This window comes from Topomyia yanbarensis, chromosome 2 (assembly GCF_030247195.1).
Source record: "Topomyia yanbarensis strain Yona2022 chromosome 2, ASM3024719v1, whole genome shotgun sequence".
NCBI lineage: Eukaryota > Metazoa > Arthropoda > Insecta > Diptera > Culicidae > Topomyia > Topomyia yanbarensis.
Genome location: NC_080671.1, coordinates 54552264 through 54573811, shown reverse-complemented (window position 1 = coordinate 54573811; position 21548 = coordinate 54552264). Strand labels below are relative to the sequence as shown.

General features: G+C 42.5%; 2 protein-coding genes across 3 annotated transcripts in view; one reads left to right on the top strand and one right to left on the bottom strand.

Annotated features, from left to right (window-relative positions):
• The first annotated feature begins 467 nt into the window (after positions 1-467).
• Positions 468-3992, top strand: LOC131685128 (ATP-dependent zinc metalloprotease YME1L). 2 transcript variants are annotated; one of them, XM_058968591.1, is made up of 9 exons: positions 474-532; positions 613-696; positions 785-1340; positions 1393-1711; positions 1831-2147; positions 2215-2605; positions 2662-2827; positions 2911-3094; positions 3166-3992. In XM_058968591.1, the coding sequence occupies exons 2-9, from the start codon at positions 670-672 to the stop codon at positions 3504-3506; spliced, it is 2301 nt and encodes a 766-aa protein (XP_058824574.1). In that variant the 5' UTR covers positions 474-532; positions 613-669; the 3' UTR covers positions 3507-3992. The 2 variants fall into 2 exon arrangements, with proteins under 2 accessions (XP_058824575.1, XP_058824574.1); XM_058968592.1 differs by having other exon boundaries at positions 468-696; positions 1834-2147.
• A 7299-nt stretch (positions 3993-11291) lies between these two features.
• Positions 11292-21548, bottom strand: part of LOC131685126 (tyrosine-protein phosphatase non-receptor type 21) — a 44381-nt gene continuing 34124 nt past the window's right edge. The window contains exons 2-7 of the mRNA XM_058968588.1: positions 13137-16069; positions 12764-12982; positions 12516-12692; positions 12294-12453; positions 12068-12231; positions 11292-11988 (exon numbers count right to left, since the gene is read on the bottom strand). Of these exons, the coding sequence (XP_058824571.1) occupies positions 11860-11988; positions 12068-12231; positions 12294-12453; positions 12516-12692; positions 12764-12982; positions 13137-16069 (3782 nt within the window). The 3' untranslated portion in view covers positions 11292-11859. The remainder of the gene's footprint in view (positions 11989-12067; positions 12232-12293; positions 12454-12515; positions 12693-12763; positions 12983-13136; positions 16070-21548) is intronic.

Sequence of the window (21548 nt, the reverse complement as noted above, 5' to 3'; positions counted from 1 at the left end):
TTGCTTTTGCATTTGAAATATATTCATTTAAATATTTATTTTATTTGGAGCAATAAAACATTCCGCTTGATTCAACAATATTTTTTTTTAGTTTCAGATTGTTGTTATAATGTGATCAACAAAATATTTTTTTGATTCAATCGTTTTTCAAGTTTGATCCAATCAATTTTTCAAATTTATTTCAACATTTAATTTATTAGAAACAACGACAATATTCGATTGAACACAGAACAACGTGGTTAATTTGTTATTTTAATCCACATATTATTTGATATTAAAATTTATTTTTCTGCGTGAACAAATAAAACTATTGTAAATTCAACGTTTCTACGATAAATTTCGATATTACTTTCTGTTCGGGTAGAGTGCTCTAATTCGTCCGCTTTTTTGACTGGGTGGCGTCAATGGTGATTATCGAATTAGATTTGATTCACTGTACCAAAACGAATACGTCAAACAAACTGTCAACATTATACAACACGAGTGTCTTAAAACACTACGAAGAAGACGAAAAAAGTGATCGTGAAATACTGTGAGTGGAGTAAAATAGTGAATAAATAGGTAAAAAATTGCCAATTGTCCAACACTAGTGAAAATCTTTCTTCGCAATAGTACATCAAACTCCGGATAGTGTCGTTCTGCATTCCCCACTGCAAAAGATAGTCGAAAATGTTTACAGTAAACACACATCAGCACGTAGGTCAAAAAGTCGAGACTCACGATTTCACAAATCGACATTGGATCGACGTCATCTAAAAGCGATTTTTTTTCTTTTTACTTCTAGCAACTGCTGTTTCATCTATCACAGTTTACTCCGCGACACAGCAATATCGCATTCAAGAAACAACACAAACATCCGTCTCCTAATCAGCAACCGGGAAAGGAAGCCTCCTACTTGGCACAGCAAGACTATGTTCCCCGGCTGAAGCAATCGCTGGTTCAATTCTACGTAGATAGCTTCCGGCAATCGGTTGAACAACCGTTGGCAGTCCCCCTGTCGAAACCGGATGCAGCCAGCCTGTTTGAACTGAAACTACCTCGTCGGATTGAGCGTAGCTTGCTGAAGCACTTTAGTAACATTCGCGTAGTGGCCAGTGACCGTGAAGAGGTTCCATGGAGTTTAAAACTCACACCTAAGGTTCGCAAGGGAAAGGGTAACAGGGAGCAACAGGAAACGGTGGTCTTCAATGGACAAGCGATTCAAAAAATCGTGCGAAATTTGCTTGCGCAACCGAGCGGGATTGCGCTCGTGCAACAGCGAGGCTTCAAAACTGTACGGTCAATCAGTGCCGAGATGAAGCGAAATCCCGGTCTTTTTACCAGAGTGAAGGACACACTGGGTAAGAGTAGGAATGAATGTTAAAAAATAGCCATAATGTTTGTTTTTTATAGCTGCCCCAGCTCCGCCCCCCATATCTCATAAATATGAGCCAGTACCGTTCAACGCACAGACCATTACACCTCAGCAATACAGCGAACCATTCAACAAATTGCTAAGTGACGTGAATGATCCTACAATACCGGACGATCATAAGCAACGACTGAAGATTGCTTTTGCCGAGGGTTATCTAACTGCCACGCATCCTGATCATGCTAACCGTTCTGGAAAAGCTATGCGCTACCTCAAGGTTCTCCAACAGCTGCTGATTATCGTCGTGTTCATCGGAATCTTTGTTAGTCTGTTCGTTTCGACCAACGGGTCCGTTTTTAGGTCTGCTATCCCACCTGTTTAGCTATGCTTGTTCACATTGTGTTTTGTTTATATTTTGCACAGTAGAACTGAATTGATGATATTTATTTGTTGCAAAAAATATGCTTTACTATTTTCAGTAGAATACAAATCGGCAACCAGGTCGAGGTGGACCCTGAAGACATATCCGTAACGTTCGAAGATGTCAAGGGTTGCGACGAAGCGAAGCAGGAACTGAAAGAGGTTGTTGAGTTCCTTAAGAACCCGGATAAGTTTAGCAACCTAGGCGGTAAGCTACCCAAAGGAGTGTTGCTAGTGGGGCCACCTGGTACTGGAAAGACGTTACTGGCTAGAGCAGTAGCCGGTGAAGCTGGAGTTCCATTTTTTCACGCTGCAGGACCAGAGTTTGATGAAGTACTTGTCGGTCAAGGCGCTCGTAGAGTGAGGGATTTGTTCAGTAAGTTGTACTATTTTGATAGATAGAGGTCGTTTGATACAAAGTTTTCTTTCGATTATCGGAACAGAGGCTGCTAAGGAGCGAGCACCGTGTGTAATTTTTATTGACGAAATCGATTCCGTTGGCGCAAAGCGTACCAATTCCGTGCTGCATCCCTATGCTAATCAAACCATCAATCAGTTGCTATCCGAGATGGATGGATTCCAGCAGAACGAGGGTGTTATTGTTTTGGGGGCTACAAATCGACGGGATGATCTGGATCAAGCGCTCCTTAGGCCGGGTCGTTTCGACGTCGAAGTTGTCGTTCCAACGCCGGATTTCACCGGACGGAAAGAGATACTTACCCACTATCTGAGCAAGATTTTAAGCAAGGAAATCAACGTTGATCAATTGGCGCGGGGTACAACCGGTTTTACTGGCGCCGACATCGAAAATATGGTTAATCAAGCTGCTCTAAGGTGCGTGCGCTATACATTATCGCAAGCCTTTTGAAACCGTTTATTTTATCGTTTAGAGCCGCTATCGACGGGGCAGAAGTGGTTTCTATGAAGCATCTGGAGAATGCCAGAGATAAGGTACTTATGGGACCGGAGCGTAAATCTCGCCTGCCGGATGAGGAAGCGAATAAGATTACGGCGTACCATGAGGGCGGACATGCAATTGTAGCTTATTATACAAAGGTAGGGCCTAGCAATCTGATCTGAATATTATTACTTTCTTCAATAACAAATTGATAACTAAAATATCGAACTTTTCCATTCAGGAGTCGCATCCTTTGCACAAAGTGACAATCATGCCACGAGGTCCATCACTTGGCCATACTGCTTATATTCCGGAGAAGGAACGCTATCATGTCACCAAGCAGCAACTTTTGGCCATGATGGATACCATGATGGGAGGTAGAGCAGCAGAGGAATTGATTTTCGGAGCAGACAAAATTACCTCCGGTATGTGAAATTGAATTTATCTTTGTAAACAACAAGTTCGCATCGTTTTTCTTTGTATCGTTTCATTATAGGAGCTAGCAGCGATCTGAAGCAGGCCACATCGATCGCTTCGCATATGGTCCGTGACTGGGGCATGTCCGATAAGGTAGGCCTACGTACCATCGAAACGTCCAAAGGGTTCGGAGCCCCCTCAGAAATGCTTTCGCCGTCAACAGTGGAAGGCGTGGATAACGAGATCAAGAAAATTCTCAGTGACAGCTATGAACGGGCAAAAGCAATTCTTAAACAGCATGCCAAAGAACATAAGGCACTGGCAGAAGCGTTGCTTAAGTACGAAACGCTTGACGCAGAGGACATCAAAGCCATTTTGGGTGGGGAGAAGTTGCCCACAGAAGAACATCGATTGGGTTGAGTGAGACGAGATCATGGTTATCCACTAATGTCCCATCAATGTAATTCCCTGCAAAATGAGAACGAGAGAGCAAGCTAAAATTTTATTGTAATTGAGCTAAAGTAGGCAAGATAAATATATACATGCACTCTGGCGGCTTTTCATGCTACCCAGCAAGCAAATCTATTAGGATGTAGGATAATTATTATACTTGATTGCAGCCTTCTTCTCTCGCGATGAAGATATGTATTTCGATTGGTGTATCCAAACGGTATATTGAAGAGTTGAAAAATCGATCGAAATGAGTAGCACAGAAACGGAACTAATTAATCAAATCGTTTAGGCAAGTTTGCAATCTGTTAAATTTTGTTCTCACCATGCTTCTCGAAAAAATGGAACGTACCGTCTTAAATGGTATTGCTAAAGGAACATAAAACAGAAATGATCGGTACTGTTATACACAATGGATTTTTTCAAAAATCAACGCAAAAATGTTAGTCATGTGAATATTGTTTTCCATACTCTCCCGAAAGTCATAAAACTTAATTTGAAGGGCTCAGTGCAAGAACGGCCCAAGTCAAAAAATATCAAAAGTGGGTTAATCACAAATTATTGTATGTTATTATGTAATGCATGCAATGACACCGACTTCTGGCCAAAACAATTTGAAGGTATTTATTTGAATAAAATTTTTGTTTAGCATTAGAAAAAATCTTTAAATATTCAAAAGGAAGATCGGCCCAAGTCGAATTGGGCCGTTTTTGGTCTTTTAGTCCTGCTGAGGGATAAGTAATTTTACATATGGCAATAAAAGTAATTTTTACGACTTTTGTACAGTACACATTTTTATTACATAAAGGCTTTTACACACAGAATATTTAAAACGATTTGATGGTACATCATGTCCAACTTTACAGTTATAATGTTCACTATTCGATACATGCATTTTTTTTATTGAATTAATGTGGTCCAATCTCCGTTCGAAGTATTTTCAGTATGGGGCCGTTCATATACCACGTGACCAATAAAATTTTCATTTTTGACTCCTTCCCCACCATGGACAAGCGAGGACAATTCTTGTACCACTACCTCCTTCCCACGATGTCCACGTGGACTTTCCAAAATTTTATTTGGGTGGCTTCATAAATAGAAAAAGATTTTCAATTCCGGGAGAAAATTTCACAATGTGTTAACTTTATCCACAGAATATAGAATATCTTCGAGAAATTTCCATGGAAATGTCTCATTTCTGAACGACATTGTAATCTATTAGATTTACGTTTTAAAGAGTCATCATAATAACACAAAGTTGATATAGATAGATTGACAGATTATTGAGTTGGCTCGAGCCAACCGTAAAAAACTAATTGCAGCGAAAAGTCAACAAGATAAGATTGCGAACCGATACCAATGGCGACGAACACTGCGACCAAAAGGGACTAGCGATTAGAAGCTCGCAACGTGGAACTGCAGATCTCTCAACTCCATCGGGAGAACCTGCGTACTCGGCGATGTTCTCAAGGACCGCGGGTTCGGAATCGTAGCGCTGCAGGAAGTGTGTTAGACAGGATCCATGGTGCGAACGTTTAGAGGTAATCATACCATCCACATGAACTAGGGACAGCTTTTATTGTGATGAACGATATGCAAAAGCGCGTGATCGGTTGGTGGCCGATCGACGAACGAATGTGCAGGTTGAGGATCAAGGGCCGTTTCTTCAACATCAGCATAATAAACGTGCACAGCCCTCACTCCGGAAGCACCGATGATGACAAAGACGGTTTCTACGCGCAGCTCGAACGACAATACGACCGCTGCCAAAGCCACGACGTCAAAATCATCATTGGGGACTTAAACGCTCAGGTAGGGCAGGAGGAGGAATTCAAACCGACGATTGGAAAATTCAGCGCTCACCAGCTGACGAATGAGAACGGCCTTCGACTCATTGATTTCGCCACCTCCAAGAACATGGCCATTCGTAGCACCTTCTTCCAGCACAGCCTCCCTTATCGTTACACCTGGAGATCACCGCTACAGACGGAATCGCAAATCGACCACGTCCTGATCGATGGACGGCACTTCTCCGACATTATCGACGTCAGAACTTATCGTGGCGCTAACGTCGACTCTGACCACTACCGCCCAAAACTATCCGTCATTAATCATGTACGGTACCGACGGCCGCCTCGGTACGATCTGGAGCGACTGAAGCAACCAGATGTCGCCACTGCATACTCGCAGCACCTCGGGGCAGCGTTGCCGGACGAGGGTGAGCTCGACGTGGCCCCTCTAGAGGACTGCTGGAGAACAGTAAAAGCAGCCATCAACAACGTAGCTGAGGACATTGTCGGGTACGAGGAACGGAGACGACGGAACAATTGGTTAGAGGAGGAGTGCAGAGCGGTTTTGAAGGAGAAGAATGCAGCGCGAGCGGTCATACGGTAGCATGGAACCCGACAGAATGTGGAACGATACAAACAGAAGCGGAGGCAGCAGACACGCCTCTTCCGGGAGATAAAACGCCGCCTGGAAGAAGCGGAGTGCGAGGAAATGGAACTGCTTGACTACGTCAGTGCAGTTGAGGACGGGAATGAACCAACTCCCACGTTGAGGGAAGTTAAGGATGCCATTCAACAGCTCAAGAACATTAAAGCAGCTGGAAAAGATGGTATCGCAGTAGAACTCATCAAGTTGGGCCCGAAAAAGTTGGCCACTTGTCTGCACCGGTTAGTAGTCAGGATCTGGGAAACTGAACATCCACCGGAGGCGTGGAAAGAAGGGGTGATCTGCCCCATTCACAAGAAAGGCGACCATTTGGAGTGTGAGAACTTCCAAGTGATCACCATTTTGAATGCCGCCTACAAAGTGCTATCCCAGATCATCTTCCGTCGTCTATCACCTAAAGTAAATGAGTTCGTGGGAAATTATCAAGCCGGCTTCATCGATGGCCGGTCGCCAACGGACCAGATCTTCACCGTACGGCAAATCCTCCAGAAATGCTGTGAATGTGCCGTGGTCCCAACGCAACCTGTTCATCGACTTCAAGACGGCATACGACGGTATCGACCGCGTAGAGCTATGGAAAATCATGGACGAAAACAGCTTTCACGGGAAGCTGACTCGACTGATCAAAGCAACGATGGACGGTGTACAAAACAGCGTAAGGATTTCGGGTGAACTTTCCAGTCCATTCGAATCTCGACAGGACAAGACAAGGTGATGGACTCTCGTGTCTACTATTCAACATCGCTCTGGAAGGTGTGATGCGACGAGCCGGGCTCAACATCCGGGGCACGATCTTCACAAAATCCGGCCAATTTGTATGCTTCGCGGACAACATGGACATTATCGCCCGAACATTTGAAACGGTGGCAGACCTGTACACCCGCCTGAAACGCGAAGCAGCGAAGGTCGGACTGGTGGTTAATGCGTCCAAAACAAAGTATATGGTGGTAGGCGGAACCGGAAACAACAGGATCCGGCTAGGAAACAGCGTTACGATCGACGGGGATGCCTTTGAGGTAGCGGAGGATTTTGTCTACCTAGGATCCTTATTAACGGCTGACAATAACGTGAGCCGTGAAATCCGAAGACGCAAGACAGTCAAGAAAGATTTACCCCCGCACCAAATGTACCATGTACAAAACGCTTATAAGACCGGTGGTTCTCTACGGGCACGAGACATGGACCATGCTCGAGGAGGACTTGCAAGCGCTAGGAGTTTTCGGGTGCTAAGGACAATCTTCGGCCGTGTGCAGGAGAACAGTGTGTGGCGGCGAAGGACTCTATGGCGAACCCAGTATCCAAAAGGTGGCCAAAGCTGGAAGGATACGGTGGGCAGGGCATGTTGCAAGAATGCCGGACAACAATCCTGCAAAGATGGTGTTCGCTAATGATCCAGTTGGTACAAGAAGGCGAGGAGCGCAGAGAGCACGATGGGCGGACCAGGTGGAACGTGATTTGGCGAGTGTTGGGCGTTACCGACGTTGGAGAGCTGCAGCTACAAATCGAGTATTGTGGAGGCAAATTGTTGATTCAGTGTTATCATGAAATTGATGTTGAACTAAATGAATGAATGAATGTGACAGATTTTACAAATTTTAAGGTAATCGCGATAAGCTAGGAAGAAAGGTGTTTTCTAAGTCAATTTTGGGTGGCTGAATACGAGATTTCTTTGAAAAAGATATTTTTGGGAATTTTTTAGTTATTTGTCAAATCTCGTTCAAAAAGGATCCGATCGAAACAAACTCTCGAAAGGTATTGACGTGCCATTTCCGAAAATGTAGGTATATCATGCGTAGATCAAGCGATATGAGAGCTTCTAGGACGGGGGCATAATGGGTGGCTATTGCTGGATGCAAATCCGAGAAAACTCTATCCAACACAAATGAATGCATTCCAGGGGAATTTTTTTTTGACCGGAATTGTGATTGTGTGAATAGCACAAAGGTATATTAATAGATAATAAAAACAAGATTTTGTTTTTAATTCCATCACAGAGAACAGACATATAAGCTGGAACAATCTTTCCCGAAAAACCTGTGTAAACATTTAAATGAAAATACGTTGAAAATCACCATCGCATACAGGTTCGCATGCGTGAGTCACCATTATATCCAAGTTTGCACACAAGTCCCGTCCCAGTCAAAAAGGGCAAGTTGCTGGCTAACGGGGGGCTATTTGCCAACTCGGATGCGCTAATTGCCCTTCAATTTGCCAGCAAATTGCTGGCAATTAGGGGGCTATTTCAAATGCAACATTTGGGCGATTTGCCGCCGTCATTTTTTAGCCGCTCTACCCGCCCTTAAATCGCCCCGAAATCGCCCAGGGAACGCTCCATTTAATCGCCATTAATTGCCTAATATGAAAATTACAAATATTACTTATTTTCGGATTCGTTAGCTACTCACATAAACTTATCACTATACTAGGTAATCACCACCAAACTATAGGAAGAATCAAATCAATGCACACCAAAACTTACCACAATCTGACTTTTATTAAGAGTTTAGGTCAGATATCTTGTTCCACTATATTTACACACTATTCCACAATTTCCCACATTTGTTGGCTAAATGAAGTGCACTAGACAAACAAAATACAAGCGAGAACACGCCAATCGTTTAAAAAAACTATTTTAAGCATAAGCTAAACATGAACCGCCATGTTTGAAAAACGCAAAAATAACCTAGTCCTTTTCAGCCGCCAGAAAATTTGTCTTAGTGTTGAAATTGCCTTTAAATCGAATTCGCAAATTGCATTTGTTCCTAGGGGCAATTAGCACAGGTGAGTTGAGTTAAACGTCAAACTGTTTAAATCGCCTGACCATGTTCGTCCGCATTTTTTTTTTGACAGGGGTATAGCGATTGCTGGCCGATCGAAGCGCCGGCCAGTGGCACGTTGCTACCTGCCGTTGTCATTTCAAAGCGACAGTTTTATTTCTTACACAAGTTGAAAACTTTACTTGTATGTCAGTTCTCAGTGATTCCATTAAGTGGTAGGTATTTATTGAACTGTGCAGATACACATTTCGTCAACGTCTTGCTATTACAAAGTCTTGGCAGACCAATCCCTTAGAGGAATTTAGGACTCCGTAGCCGATTCTTATTTTACAAAACTTTACGTGGCTAGTGCTACAATCCCACTGAGACTTCTTCCCGATAGGGATTAGAATATAATATATTATGACGACCGGCCTCTGAACCGCCGCGCCAGGGTAGGGTCTGCAAAAATCACAAAATTTTAATTTCGCTCAATGCGCCTTAGCATCAACATTTTCCATCCGATGTTGGTGATTTTAGGCCTCTGTCATCTTAGATTCTCAAAAGTCCGAAAAAATATTGTTAATTAAAAAAAACAAAAATGATTAACTTTTAAAAATGGCCAAAAATTCACTTTTTTAACTTGGGTCGCTTTCAACACTAAAATTTTTAGATATGATCGATACATGTTATCTGTTCTCGGAAACCTCGGCACCTTTCAACCTGCATATTGATTGAACTAATTGGATGATTTTCACACGAAATATTGATTAAAACCTGAAAAAATACTCAAAAACAAGCTTTTAAGAAAATCTCAAAATCGCTTCTTTGAACAAAAAAATAATATTGTTTTCGTGTTCAGCGACGCAAAATTAGTTTAGAAAATACTCGTTATCCAAACAAAGCAGGTGCCTAACCAGCATGTTGGATCCGACCTAGGTTTGAGGTGGGTCTTCTGAAGTACCAGGCAGATAGGATCGGAGTCAAAGACCATGTGTTCCAGGTCTCCGAAGTTGGCTGCCAGTCCGTTGATGTTCCACTGTATAGCCTGGGTCGTGTACGCCCGACACCCAGCTGAGCTGGCTGAGTGACTGGGGAGCTCGCTATCTGATGATGGTCCGGAGTAAGCCCTGGAGGGACCATGTGGTGGGCTGTCTGAAAGCAGTTGGGACACGAATATCTGGTTGTGATTCAAAGGTAACATGGTTAGACTTACCCGGGAGCCCCATTTTCGAAGTCTCTAATATCAGTTTTATGGTTAAGGGGAAAATTAAAATTATGCCTATTTTGCGACGTGTTTTTCCTGCGATATTTTAACTCACACGCTCTTCGCTCGCTCGAGCCATCTGACAAACGTCTACGCTAATGTGTAAATCAAAAACGATTCTCGTAGGAGCGAAAAATTACCTGAACTTTTACCTTGTGATCGATTAAACTGAACTATTATTGAAAATAGTGTTGGGTTATAAATTGAATAGCGATAAAGTTTTGATAACACCGCTTCTATGGTTTGACAATCTATTCCAATGGAGCATTGACACTCCGCCAGTGGCGGAACATACTGTTTCACCCGTTATTAAGCACCGCGTGTGTCGAGAGACGGTTAATCTTACTTCACTGCCTACGACTTACCTCACCCAAATGGGCATCGCCAGTCAGCCCAACTGCTCTTTGCAAAAGCAACAGAAAATCTCACCTCACTCGAGCCGACTGTTATACTTGGATGAGAAAAGTTACGTAGAGTGAAGTGAGATTGGTCGGCCCGCGTCACATGCTGCGCTTAATTACATGTTGAACAAATGACCCAGTACTTCAAGATGCACACGTTCAGGACCATTTGTATCCCTCACAATACGTACCCCACATCATACGCATACCCAATAATCCCGAAATTCATGTCAGCCAGGCCATTCATGTGAATCATTAATGTAAAATTCAAAAAGGTAGATTCAAATGCTACGTTGCGGAAATAATCTTAGAAATTAAAGAGCTTCTGATATAAACTAAGAACATGGAGGTCCGCCGAGGCAAAGAGAATAGTGAAAGAGACGCAGAGTGAAAATCAGTCAAAACGGCAACACTCCCTTTACGATGATTTCAACACTAGAATTTGGCAACCGTTTCCAAAGGCAGCACTTTAAATGACTCCTATTATATTTTGAAAACAAACCTTTTGTCGATCGTTGGATTTGTTTATCAAACGATGTGCATTTCGAAACAAAGAGATGAAATAATTCTAAAACTTGTTTTTACTCATACATAGACTCTAGAATGCACCTTACAATCACGATTGCACTAAATTCTGACGAAAATTCAATTTTTTTTTTGATAGATTTACAATACTTATCTCCTCCAACTCAGGCATGAGTAATGTTTATTTACATTGCACGATTGGTCTGCTCAATAAGGTATTTTTGGCTTCACACTATTCGTCTCTTTTCCTATTCTCTTTGCGCCGAGGAAGGTCTAAAATGCCTAAAACAATATGCAAAGCTCCAAGCTCTATTTACATTTCGGACCAATTGAGAAAGAGTCCAGGCACGCATTTCTATGAACCATTTAAACTGGGAAGCTTTATTGGACGTGAGTTTCGCTTATAAATTGAGCCATCTTTATCTTACTCTAACTTCTCCTGGGAACGGGATAAACACGTTATCTAAAATTTGTTAGATAGTAAAATACAATAAAATACTCGTTTGTTCAAAATTTAACACCTCTTACCTAGCCACACGTTTGCCACTTGATAAATTAAACAGCATAAAAATGGTACAATGTTTTAAAAATGGCATTATCTATATTCAACGTTTATATACAAACATTCAGCCTTTGCTGTGTTACTACTACTTTTCTAATCCTGTTCCATTGAAGAGCAATTGTCCTCATAAGGCACTCACGATTATTTAAATACAAACATATATCCTAAACTTTTCTCCTATTGGCTATCCTACATGTACATAGTTCGACTCGAAACTTTACAATTTAAAAATCAATATTAGCTACGAAAATACTTTTCTTTGCTGTACTGTTGAATACTTTTGTAAGTTTTGACAAAACGCGATAAAAACTCTTTTTCCAATCAAAATTATTAGGATTTGCCACGTTCCCTTGGTGGATTAAATGAGCCGCGTCTGCCTTGAATAGTGGATGAGCAACGCATGAATAAATTTGTATTGTGCTAGTGATGGTATAATGTTGTCCCGCTGTTGCCGGATCTGTCCTATTAGGCGAGGAATATCTAAGTCCTTTTGAAACGGATAAGAAAGCATGAATACAATTATGATGTGATCAAGAGAAAGAAAAACAACGAAAAAGCAAGCTTACCTGATTATGATCCAGCGTGTACATGAGCAAATCGGCAACCAAAGTAACTCCTGTTCGACCACCGCCTTCGTTACAATGAATCAAAACCGGTGGGTTGGTATTGTGTGAGGGAGGTACCTCCGCTACCGATGCTAACCGTACGGAGTTCAGTTCCTCTAAGAATCCTACAAAAATTTGCAAATATTCAGCATAGACGAAGATATTCGTTTTTTTTAAATTGACTCACCTAAGAAATGACCAACATCGCGAGGGCAGTTTTGATCACCCCATTCGCTGTAGGAAATGTGCCAAACCGATCTGTACCGTCTAGATTGTGTGTGATACACTCGCAGCTTTGATGTTGTACATCTATCCGTTTCCTGGGAGAACTCGCGCCAGACTTGATACTAAAATGATGATCATACCACAGTTAATATTTGTCTGTAATCCGAAGCGTTGACAATATTACCTGGCCGTACTCTAAACAGCGTTCACTTGTCTGCGGAATATAGCTTAGCTCGTTGGATAGTTGAACCAGCAGGTACACATCCGCCTCCCAAACACACTGCCAGAAAACATTGGTTGTGTAAGCATCGTTCGGACTCTCCGCTACGATGTAGAACCGTTGCTTGTTGCCAACAGTGCTCTAGAATGAAATATCAACAGAAAATTTATGATCCCCTAACTAATAATAATGAAAAACGACAACAGTCGTACCGTAATATGCGACGCATTCACATATCCCATCCGATTATCCCGCGTCGGTGTCAATCGAACCCGATTGTTGTCGTATGGCAGAAAGTTGGGATCGAAATTTTTATTCTTATTTTCCTCCGCCAGGGCGCAGTCGTATTTGGCATTATCCACTCGCTTCGGTATCCGTTCGAATTCGCAGTACAGCTGTGGATCGGCCAGTTTTGTTTCCAGCAGCGAGCACTGCAAAAGAAGAAAAATCAAGGATGTCGGTTTGTGTGTTACTCGCTGAAGCAAAGCTAATCAATGTTTCAATACTAATAAATTTGAGACTATCGTGGAAGTTATAGCTGTACTCCGGATTAGAAACCCTTTAGCAACACATAAAATTACTCACCAGCTTCTCCTTGCTAATGTTGGCGGGCAGTGGTTGTTGCCGCGGCATTCCCGTCGACCAGCGATGCTTCAATTGGCCAGCATCGTTGATGGAGCTGTTGGCACTACCGCCACTGCCGGATCCACCGGTTGCGGCCGTTTTGTTTTTTCGATCCTTTTCCCTTCCCAGTGTGGCACTCTTCTGTTTGTCGGCCGAATTCCGCGATCGACCACCCAAAATATCCCAGATCTTTCTTCGCTTCGTTTCCTTGACCGACGCGGTTGAGGTCGACGTTGATGTGCTAATATTATGGCTTCCAACGTGCGATGAGGCGGTAATTGAGCTGATGCCGGAATCGTTGTGGGTGCTTCCGTGCGATATATGGTGGTGGTGGTGGTGGTTCTGATTGCTTGCGGAACTAGGCGCCACAGAGCTGGTCGTGTCCAGTGTGTAGTTAGAAAAGGTGGATGAGTCGAGCATGTTGGTTGAGTGTGATCGGTTGATAGGTTCCGGGATAGTTGCTATAGGAGGAGGTAGAGTAATCTGGTGTTGCGGATGAGTTGGACTCGGTGGAACCGTGAATGATTCGTGATGTGCAACAAGCACGTGATTGGTCACCTCTGGGGTAGGTTGTGGATGTGGGACGGGTGGGAGTTTTTCTGGGACGGAAAATGTTGGCGGTTGTTGTGCGACTGCCTGCTGTGACTCCTGGTTGTGTCGACTTTTTCCAGGAGCTGATTGGACACTAGACGTTCGGTTGCGTATTTCACCGAGGGATTCGTTTTCGTTTTTCCAAGGTAGTGGAACGTTTTCGTAAATAGGTTCGATAGATCCGTTGATATGCTGGGAAGAGCGATTGAGATGAGGTTTCGGTCCAATGCCGATCGCTCCATTATGGTATTGTGTTCCTTCGGTTATCAGAAGGTGTTCCACTTCTCGAGGCACGTAATAGATCAGATTACCACCCTGAGTTGCAGGTAGCATACCTGCCTTGTTGGGTTCGACAAAGTTTAGATTCTCGTAGGTTCCATGGGGGACTATATTCTGCGAGTGCCGTAGTTGATGCGCACCGGGATAAAAGATTTGGTTATTCTGAGACATATGCATGAATTGAGCGTGGTGGTGGTTCACTGGTGGACGGGTTGAAACCAAATCGGGACTAGATCCGGACACATGAGCGCCCCGAAAACCGAGTAGGGCACGATGCGAAGCTAAGTCCGGAGTAGATGTCGAACTGAGTCGGTTCGCAGGATAGGGTGGCGGTGGTTTGACTAATCTCATCATTTTGAATCTATGTGTTAGACCATAATCGGATGCATCCGAGTAGTGCGGGCCGATCATATGCGTAGTGGTGTGATGAGTCACATCCGGGTAAGGCTGCTGATGAACAGTGGGTTGATGCTGCATCGATTGATTATAGTACGACACGTCTGGCTGACTGCCGGTTATATGTCCTGGATCTTGGGACAACATTTGAGATGCAGACAAATGTAATAGATTACCATTACTCAAGCGGACATCGTTGGAGCTGTTTCTATACTTTTGTTGTATGGCAGTTTCGTAATCCGGAGCTGGCCGATATGTTGGCAGTAGTGCTTTCAGACGTTCCCGGTCTTGACTGTTGTTATTATTGCTCAGGTCCAGACACGATGAACTCTGCGCACGGTTGACAAGAGAAGCGTTCGAACCAGCTGGATTAATGGCCCAGTTTGAACCGTGATTCGAATATTCCAATGGCACCGAAGAGGTCGAGTTTAGATTGATATCTAAAGCGGAGGTCTGCAGTGACGATCGTGACTGCATGACGTTGGCATTGACATTCATAAGATTATTGTTGTTCAAATTACCTACACTACCGATATTCGTGCTCGATGCAGCGAGGGGTGAGGGTTGAGACTCTACCATCATTCCTGCTGATTGTCCAGTATTATTCCAGATACTAGAATGAGCTGCCAGCTCGTTATTGCTCTGCCAGTTTGCTGAGCCCATCAAGTGTCCCATCGCAGCCGACGAAATTTGATATTGACTCTCACTTAGCAGATCGTCCCGACTGTCGTTGATGTTTTCATTCTGAAATAAATTCAGATTCAACTGACTCACCTGCGTCTGGTTCTTTTCGTACCTCGCAAAAAACCGATGCTGCAATGCACACAACCTCCAGATGTAGGATCCGGTCGTCGAATCGCAAACCGTGAACCTAACGTTTTCGTTCGCGTCCGAACACTCAATATTAAAATACTTTTTATGATTTAGCACATTTTTAATATCACGCCAGGGATAGAATTTATTCGCATCGCTTGCCACGATGATGCCAGAAACCGAGATTCCCAGGGTAACGTCAGCCCCGTTATCGTCTTTGGCACCGAACGTTTCTTGTCCATAACCATCCAACTGTTGACAGGCGGAAATGTACAAGCTCTCCGCCGCTCCCTGGGTCACGTTGTGTAATTCAAACGCTTGATGAATCACCTCCTCGGTTAAAGTTTCTAGCAAATCCGCCTGGATCATCTCCCTCGGGAATGATAGCAGAGTTTTCAGGTAATCCACCGTATGTCGATCCTGGTGATTTCCATATTCTGCCTGTCGGCTGTAGTTAGCGAGTATAACTGCTTGCTTCGGATCACAGTTGATTCGACCTTCCACCACATCGTGCTTCAGCTGAAGAAAGTAATAATTCCTAGTGCCCTCATCGTGGATCAAACTCACCCCGGATAACACGTAATACATGACCCGTAGGTACAGCACCTTCATATTGGCAGAGAACTTCTCCAATTGTCGACTGATCGGTCGATCCAAGTCGACCCAACGCATCTCGCCAGTGGTACTACCTTTGACCTCGTACCGAAGTCCAAAGAACTCCGGCTGCTGAATCGATATCCGTTGACACACATTCTCCAGACACTCCTGACCGGTACTCTCCGAACTCAGCGTACAGTCTATCTTCGTAGAGGAATCTGCAATGGAAACGTGTAACAGAACTAGTTAGAATTTCTTCACCAACAGGATTATAAGAATGTTCCGTTACTAGCTAGATGTTAATTCCTATATGATAATACGTTCCCCCCGCTATCTCCCCTGAAAACCAATGTTTTATGAATGCGAATCAAAAGATAAAATTCCTTGCCTAATTATTTTACACACCCTGCTATTTCGCCAAACATGCGTACTTGGGCGAAATAAACATACTGTTGACAAACCATTTGTTTGTATGAACTTCTTCTTTCCTCTAGGCCGTAACGTTCGGAGTACCTACTGATAACAGTGAACTCTACAGCAATGATTGATGAAGACCGAAATTGCGTAGAACGAAGAAGAGTTGAGCGAACTTGGAGCAGGCGATAAAAGTGAAAACACAGTGCTGTGGTCAGCTGATTGATACACCGGTATCTCGGCAGCAATCGATTTGAGCGTTGGTTTTGGACTCAAAATCTATGAGGAATGCAGAATAGCTAGTTATATCGGGTGTTTCCATCGCAACATTGCCGATGGTAAAGGTAGCATCAAGGTTTATCCTACCGATTTGTACACATTAGTTAGAGTAGTGTCTGCTGCCGAGTAACCAATGAAATTGTGTGGCACCCTGAATAACGAGATGAATCGGGGCCATTTACTGTTCTAAGTCAAATATGCACAAACTTGTTGTTGGATGCTTTTATCAAATGATGTTATCTTATTGTTGAGCATCAGTCATATTTGCACAAGTGTCAGCTTAGTGTCATTAAATATAATGAGGGTTGAATTTGGGAACCGGAAATTGCATGCAATCTGTAGAGGTGAACCATCGAAGAGTAATCATTCTGTTAGATCCGTATTCGTCGCAGGTAGCCAACTACAGTGATTTGAAAAGATTGTTTACAAATTGCGTGACAAGTAACAAAGAGTTGTATATACGACTTTGATGTTCCAACAGTAAATATACGTGGGTGAAAACATAATTTAAAAAAAACGGATTGTTGAGGTTTCTTAAAGACTGTGTTATGTAAATACAGTGATGACCCCAGTTTTTGTCTGCCTCTGTCCGCACTGAGTGCCTATCATCGATATCAGAGAGGCGATTCCACTATCTGAACCCTAGATATCGGCCCATCAATACCGGGACCAATGCACAATGGGAAAAAAGTATCAAAAACGCGACTTTACTCAATAGCGCGATATAATGCCAAGTTGGAATATCAAAAATGTACATTCTTTATGTAAAATTGAAGTTTATTTTTGCTCCATATTTAAGAAAATCCGAGAAATTGATTACAGATAGTTAGAATGACTGTGCGGAACGTGCGAACCAGTTTTACCCCACTTCTGCTCTTATCCCATGTTTTCAATTAAACTTGACTACATTTCAGAAACAGGCTGAATGCGAATTTTGTATACATAAGAATTACTACTTTCATCAGCTGCATTCAGCGTCTTTCCGAGAAGCATAGCCACGTTTAACTTCACACTTGAGTTATGAGAGGAACTTAAGGTAAAACGAGGTTTCGTGCGGACATTCTAGCTACTCTAAGTTCATTCCCTGGACTATTTAACAAATTACTTTTTATCAGCCGCTTTCAGTCTCTTTCTGAAATGTGGGGTAGGAATAATTTCCCGCTGTATAGAAGAAAGAATTGGAGTAAAACGGGTACACACGTTTCGGGCGGTCATTCCAAGTATGCTCAATGGATTCCCTCAATTGTTTTGCATAAGAAAAAAAAACATTTCGGTGAGCCGTTTTCAGCCTCTTTCTGAAATGATGAGTAAGGTATAACTTCACGTAAGCATTATATGAAGAATTGGGGTAAAACGGATATACACGTTTCGCGCGGTCATTCTATCTTCAATCGATTTCCCAGAATTTTTTACATAAGAACAGCTAATTTTGAAAAGCCGCGTTCAGCCTCTTTCCAAGAAGCACAGTAAGGCTTAACTTCCCACTTGAGTTATGGGAAGAATTGAGATGCACGGCACGTTTCGTGCGGTTATTCTAACTATATTCAATTTATTCCTCTGAATATTTTACATAAGAATTGCTGCTTTTCATCAGCGGCTTTCAGCCTCTTTCTGAAATGTCGAGTAAGGTATAACTTCACACTTGTATTATATGAAGAATTGAGGTAAAGCGGATACAAACGTTTTGTGAGGTCATTCCAACTATTTCCAATCGATTCCCCGGATTTTTTACATAAGAATTACTACTTTTCATCAGCCACATTTAGCCTCTTTCCGAGAATAACAGCCAGGTTTAACATCACATGTGAGATATGGGAAGAGTTGGGGTAAAACGGGTACACACGTTTCGTGCTGTCATTCTAACTATATTCAATCGATTCTTGTTATTGTTATTTATCAGTGTGCAATCGGGCTGTCTCAATAACCTATTTCTGCAACCTATGTGCATTAACTGTACACCTACCGTCTCACCGTTGCACTTGACAGTGTGTGCAGTGCTTTATGGTCACACCTACGACCGCGCACCCGGCTTCCCATGAGCGTTTTGGCGGCTCAGAGGCTGTCCTTCCATGTTGCTCAGGGATACATTGCTCCTATACACATCCATGCATATAGGCATACATACGGGCTTACATTCATACATATATGCAAACTATTTGACACAAGTTTAGAGCGTGTAACGTCGTGCCATCTAGTCTGTCATCCTATGGAAAATCATCCTACCGTCGCCTTGGGGTCAACGTCATATTGGCAAATTTCGCATTGAATCCGCTTCTGTCTTCTAGGTCCGAAGCGGATCAATCGACTATTAATTGAAACGGTAAACATTTTTTTTTCAGTAGAATATTTTTTTTAATAATAGCCCGCCTCTTACCCCCACACCAAAAAGCTCACAAACGGAGCCCCCTGGTAGTGGACACACCAGTTCTCAGCGTACAAAAAAAAGGTCAGCACAACAAAACAAAGTTACGAATCGCGGAAACGCTGAGAACAAAAAAAAACAATACGAGACCGACAAAACACAAAATTTGACAAGAAGCTACGGCGAGTACCCAGCGGAAAAGAATCCTTTTAAGGGTCCCATCGTAGCTTTGCAGGAAGCTCATAATAATTTAAATTTATTTATTACTTATTGCTAGAAAAAATGCATTTATCAATTGTTTTTATTAAAAAAAATGTTAACCAATTATAGCAAAAGGAATAAGCTCGATTGGTGGTGAACGAAGTTTATATTAAAAATTCTCCTATTTTATTTTTTAAAATTAGTTTCAATTTTGCTTGGAAACGAGTGCGACATGTTATTTGCTTTAAATCAGTAGGAAGCTGGTTGAATAACTTAGGTCCGATGAAAGAAATGCGTCTTTGACCAAGGTTCGTGGATACTCTGGAGTATAATAAATGATTGGCTTGTCTAGTGCTGTGAGCTCGAATGCCTGTTGTAAATTCTAGATTATTATGAGCAATAGTATTATGCAAAGCATTGTGGATGTATATTATTGTTTGGTAGTTAGTCAACCCAAGCAAAGGTAAAATGTTATGGGCATTATTATTGTATAACAAAATAGTATGGTACATAAATGGTTTTTTATAAATAATTTTAAGACATCTGTTTTGAAGCGTTTGTAGCTTTTTCAGATTCGAGATACTGGCACGGCCCCACACAGATACAAGGTAGTTCAGCAATGAGCGGATGTGCGCATAATAAAATTTTAGAAGTACATGCTGGGGAACAAAAGAGCATACTTTACGCATAGCCCCACATAACGATGCAACTTTTCTCTCTATAGATGTTATATGCTCAATCTAGGAGAGTGTGGGGTCTAAGTGAAGTCCTAAATACTTGAAGCAATTAGTTTCCTGAATTACAGACTGTCCCATTCTCGGGTCTGGATGCACGCCTATAGCTCTTCTAGATGAACGAAACAGCATATATTTAGTTTTTGGTAGGTTCAACATACTAGCAGTATTGGTACTTACTCGCGAATCCTTTTCCTACAACTGTGCTGTTTCATCTCTATCTTATAACATAATTCGATTATCCCTGTTCTAGTCAATATATGTATTCATTCATCAATATACGTATTATGAACCAGGCAAACCCTCAATTTTTCTATTATTATCCTGAGTAGCTATACCAATGAAGGTATTTTAGGATTTCGCAAAAAGAATCTCTGCCCATAAAGGGATAAGAAACATTCATCCACTATTCCCCATAAAGTTTGCTCGAACCGAATGTCCGCATGGTTCGACTCGAATAGACCACACCGACCCGAAAGGGTTGCTTATCATTTCTGAGAGCCGGTGTGCTTGGTCGAGTTTAATAATCATAAGAACAAGTCCTGAATAATTAACTATCTCTTAAGTGTCAGTCCTGCACTCCTTTCCTGAACTAGCCTCATACCCACGATCAAGAGTCGCCAACCAGTAGAATCCACATGTCCCCCACCCAAGCGGTCAATTTGCAAGTAGGAGCACATATCTACCAACCAGCGAATCAATGAGAATGGACCATGCCAGTCGAAGGCCACAGGTCCATTTCCTAATCTTATAATCAACTAAGGCTGTCGATTCTAGCGCAGAAATGGTAATGATGTGACCATCAAGAATATGTCAGACAACCTCAATTGACCCCCTTCGACACCAGTTTGGCCTTACCAAGCCGCAACGCGGGTGGCGGCGTGAAAACTGCCGAATAGGAGTTGAGAACAACGTGAAGCAAACATCTGCTCCAAATGTATGTGATATCCAAGACTGACTTGGATAGTTCCATCCAGTCTAGTTTGCATACCTTACATAACTAGACTCACTGTTCACCATTCAGCCACGATTATATTCAATCGATTCTTTAGAATTTTTTGCATTAAGAAATACTACTTTTTATCAGCCGCATTTAGCCTCTTTCTGCAATACCAGATGCTTGAGTTATGGGAGGAATTGGAGTAAAACGAGCATACACGTTTAGGGCGGTCAGTCTAACAATATTTAAACCATAACCTGGACTTTTATACATGACAATTACCACTTTTGATCAGTCGCATATACCCTTTCACCGAAATATAAAACCAGGAATAACTTCAAACTTTAGTTGTGCGAAGAATTGGGGTAAAATAGGCGTATACGTTTCGTGAGATTAATCTAATTATCTGCAATTGATTCACTGGGCTTTTTTTAGATAGGAGATACCGATTTTTGTCAGCCGCATTCAACTTTCTTCCAAGTTATATATTCAGTCTTGAACAACGAACAAAAGGGGGTATTGGGGCAAAACGGGCATGATACCGTACCGTATGCCCGTTCTAAATAGTAGCAATCAATTTTTCAGACCTTTTTTTTCGAGAGTTGTCCTACGGGAGCTGTAAAGCTAGGTTCTCGGAGGGGCTCCCCGTCAGAATCACACACTACAATTGCAGACGAGGCAGGCAATGGTGCCCACCAAAAACACTGCTTTAGGTCAATTGCAGCTGGCCGTGATTCTGAATGCGATATTCATTGTACGGTTCAGGA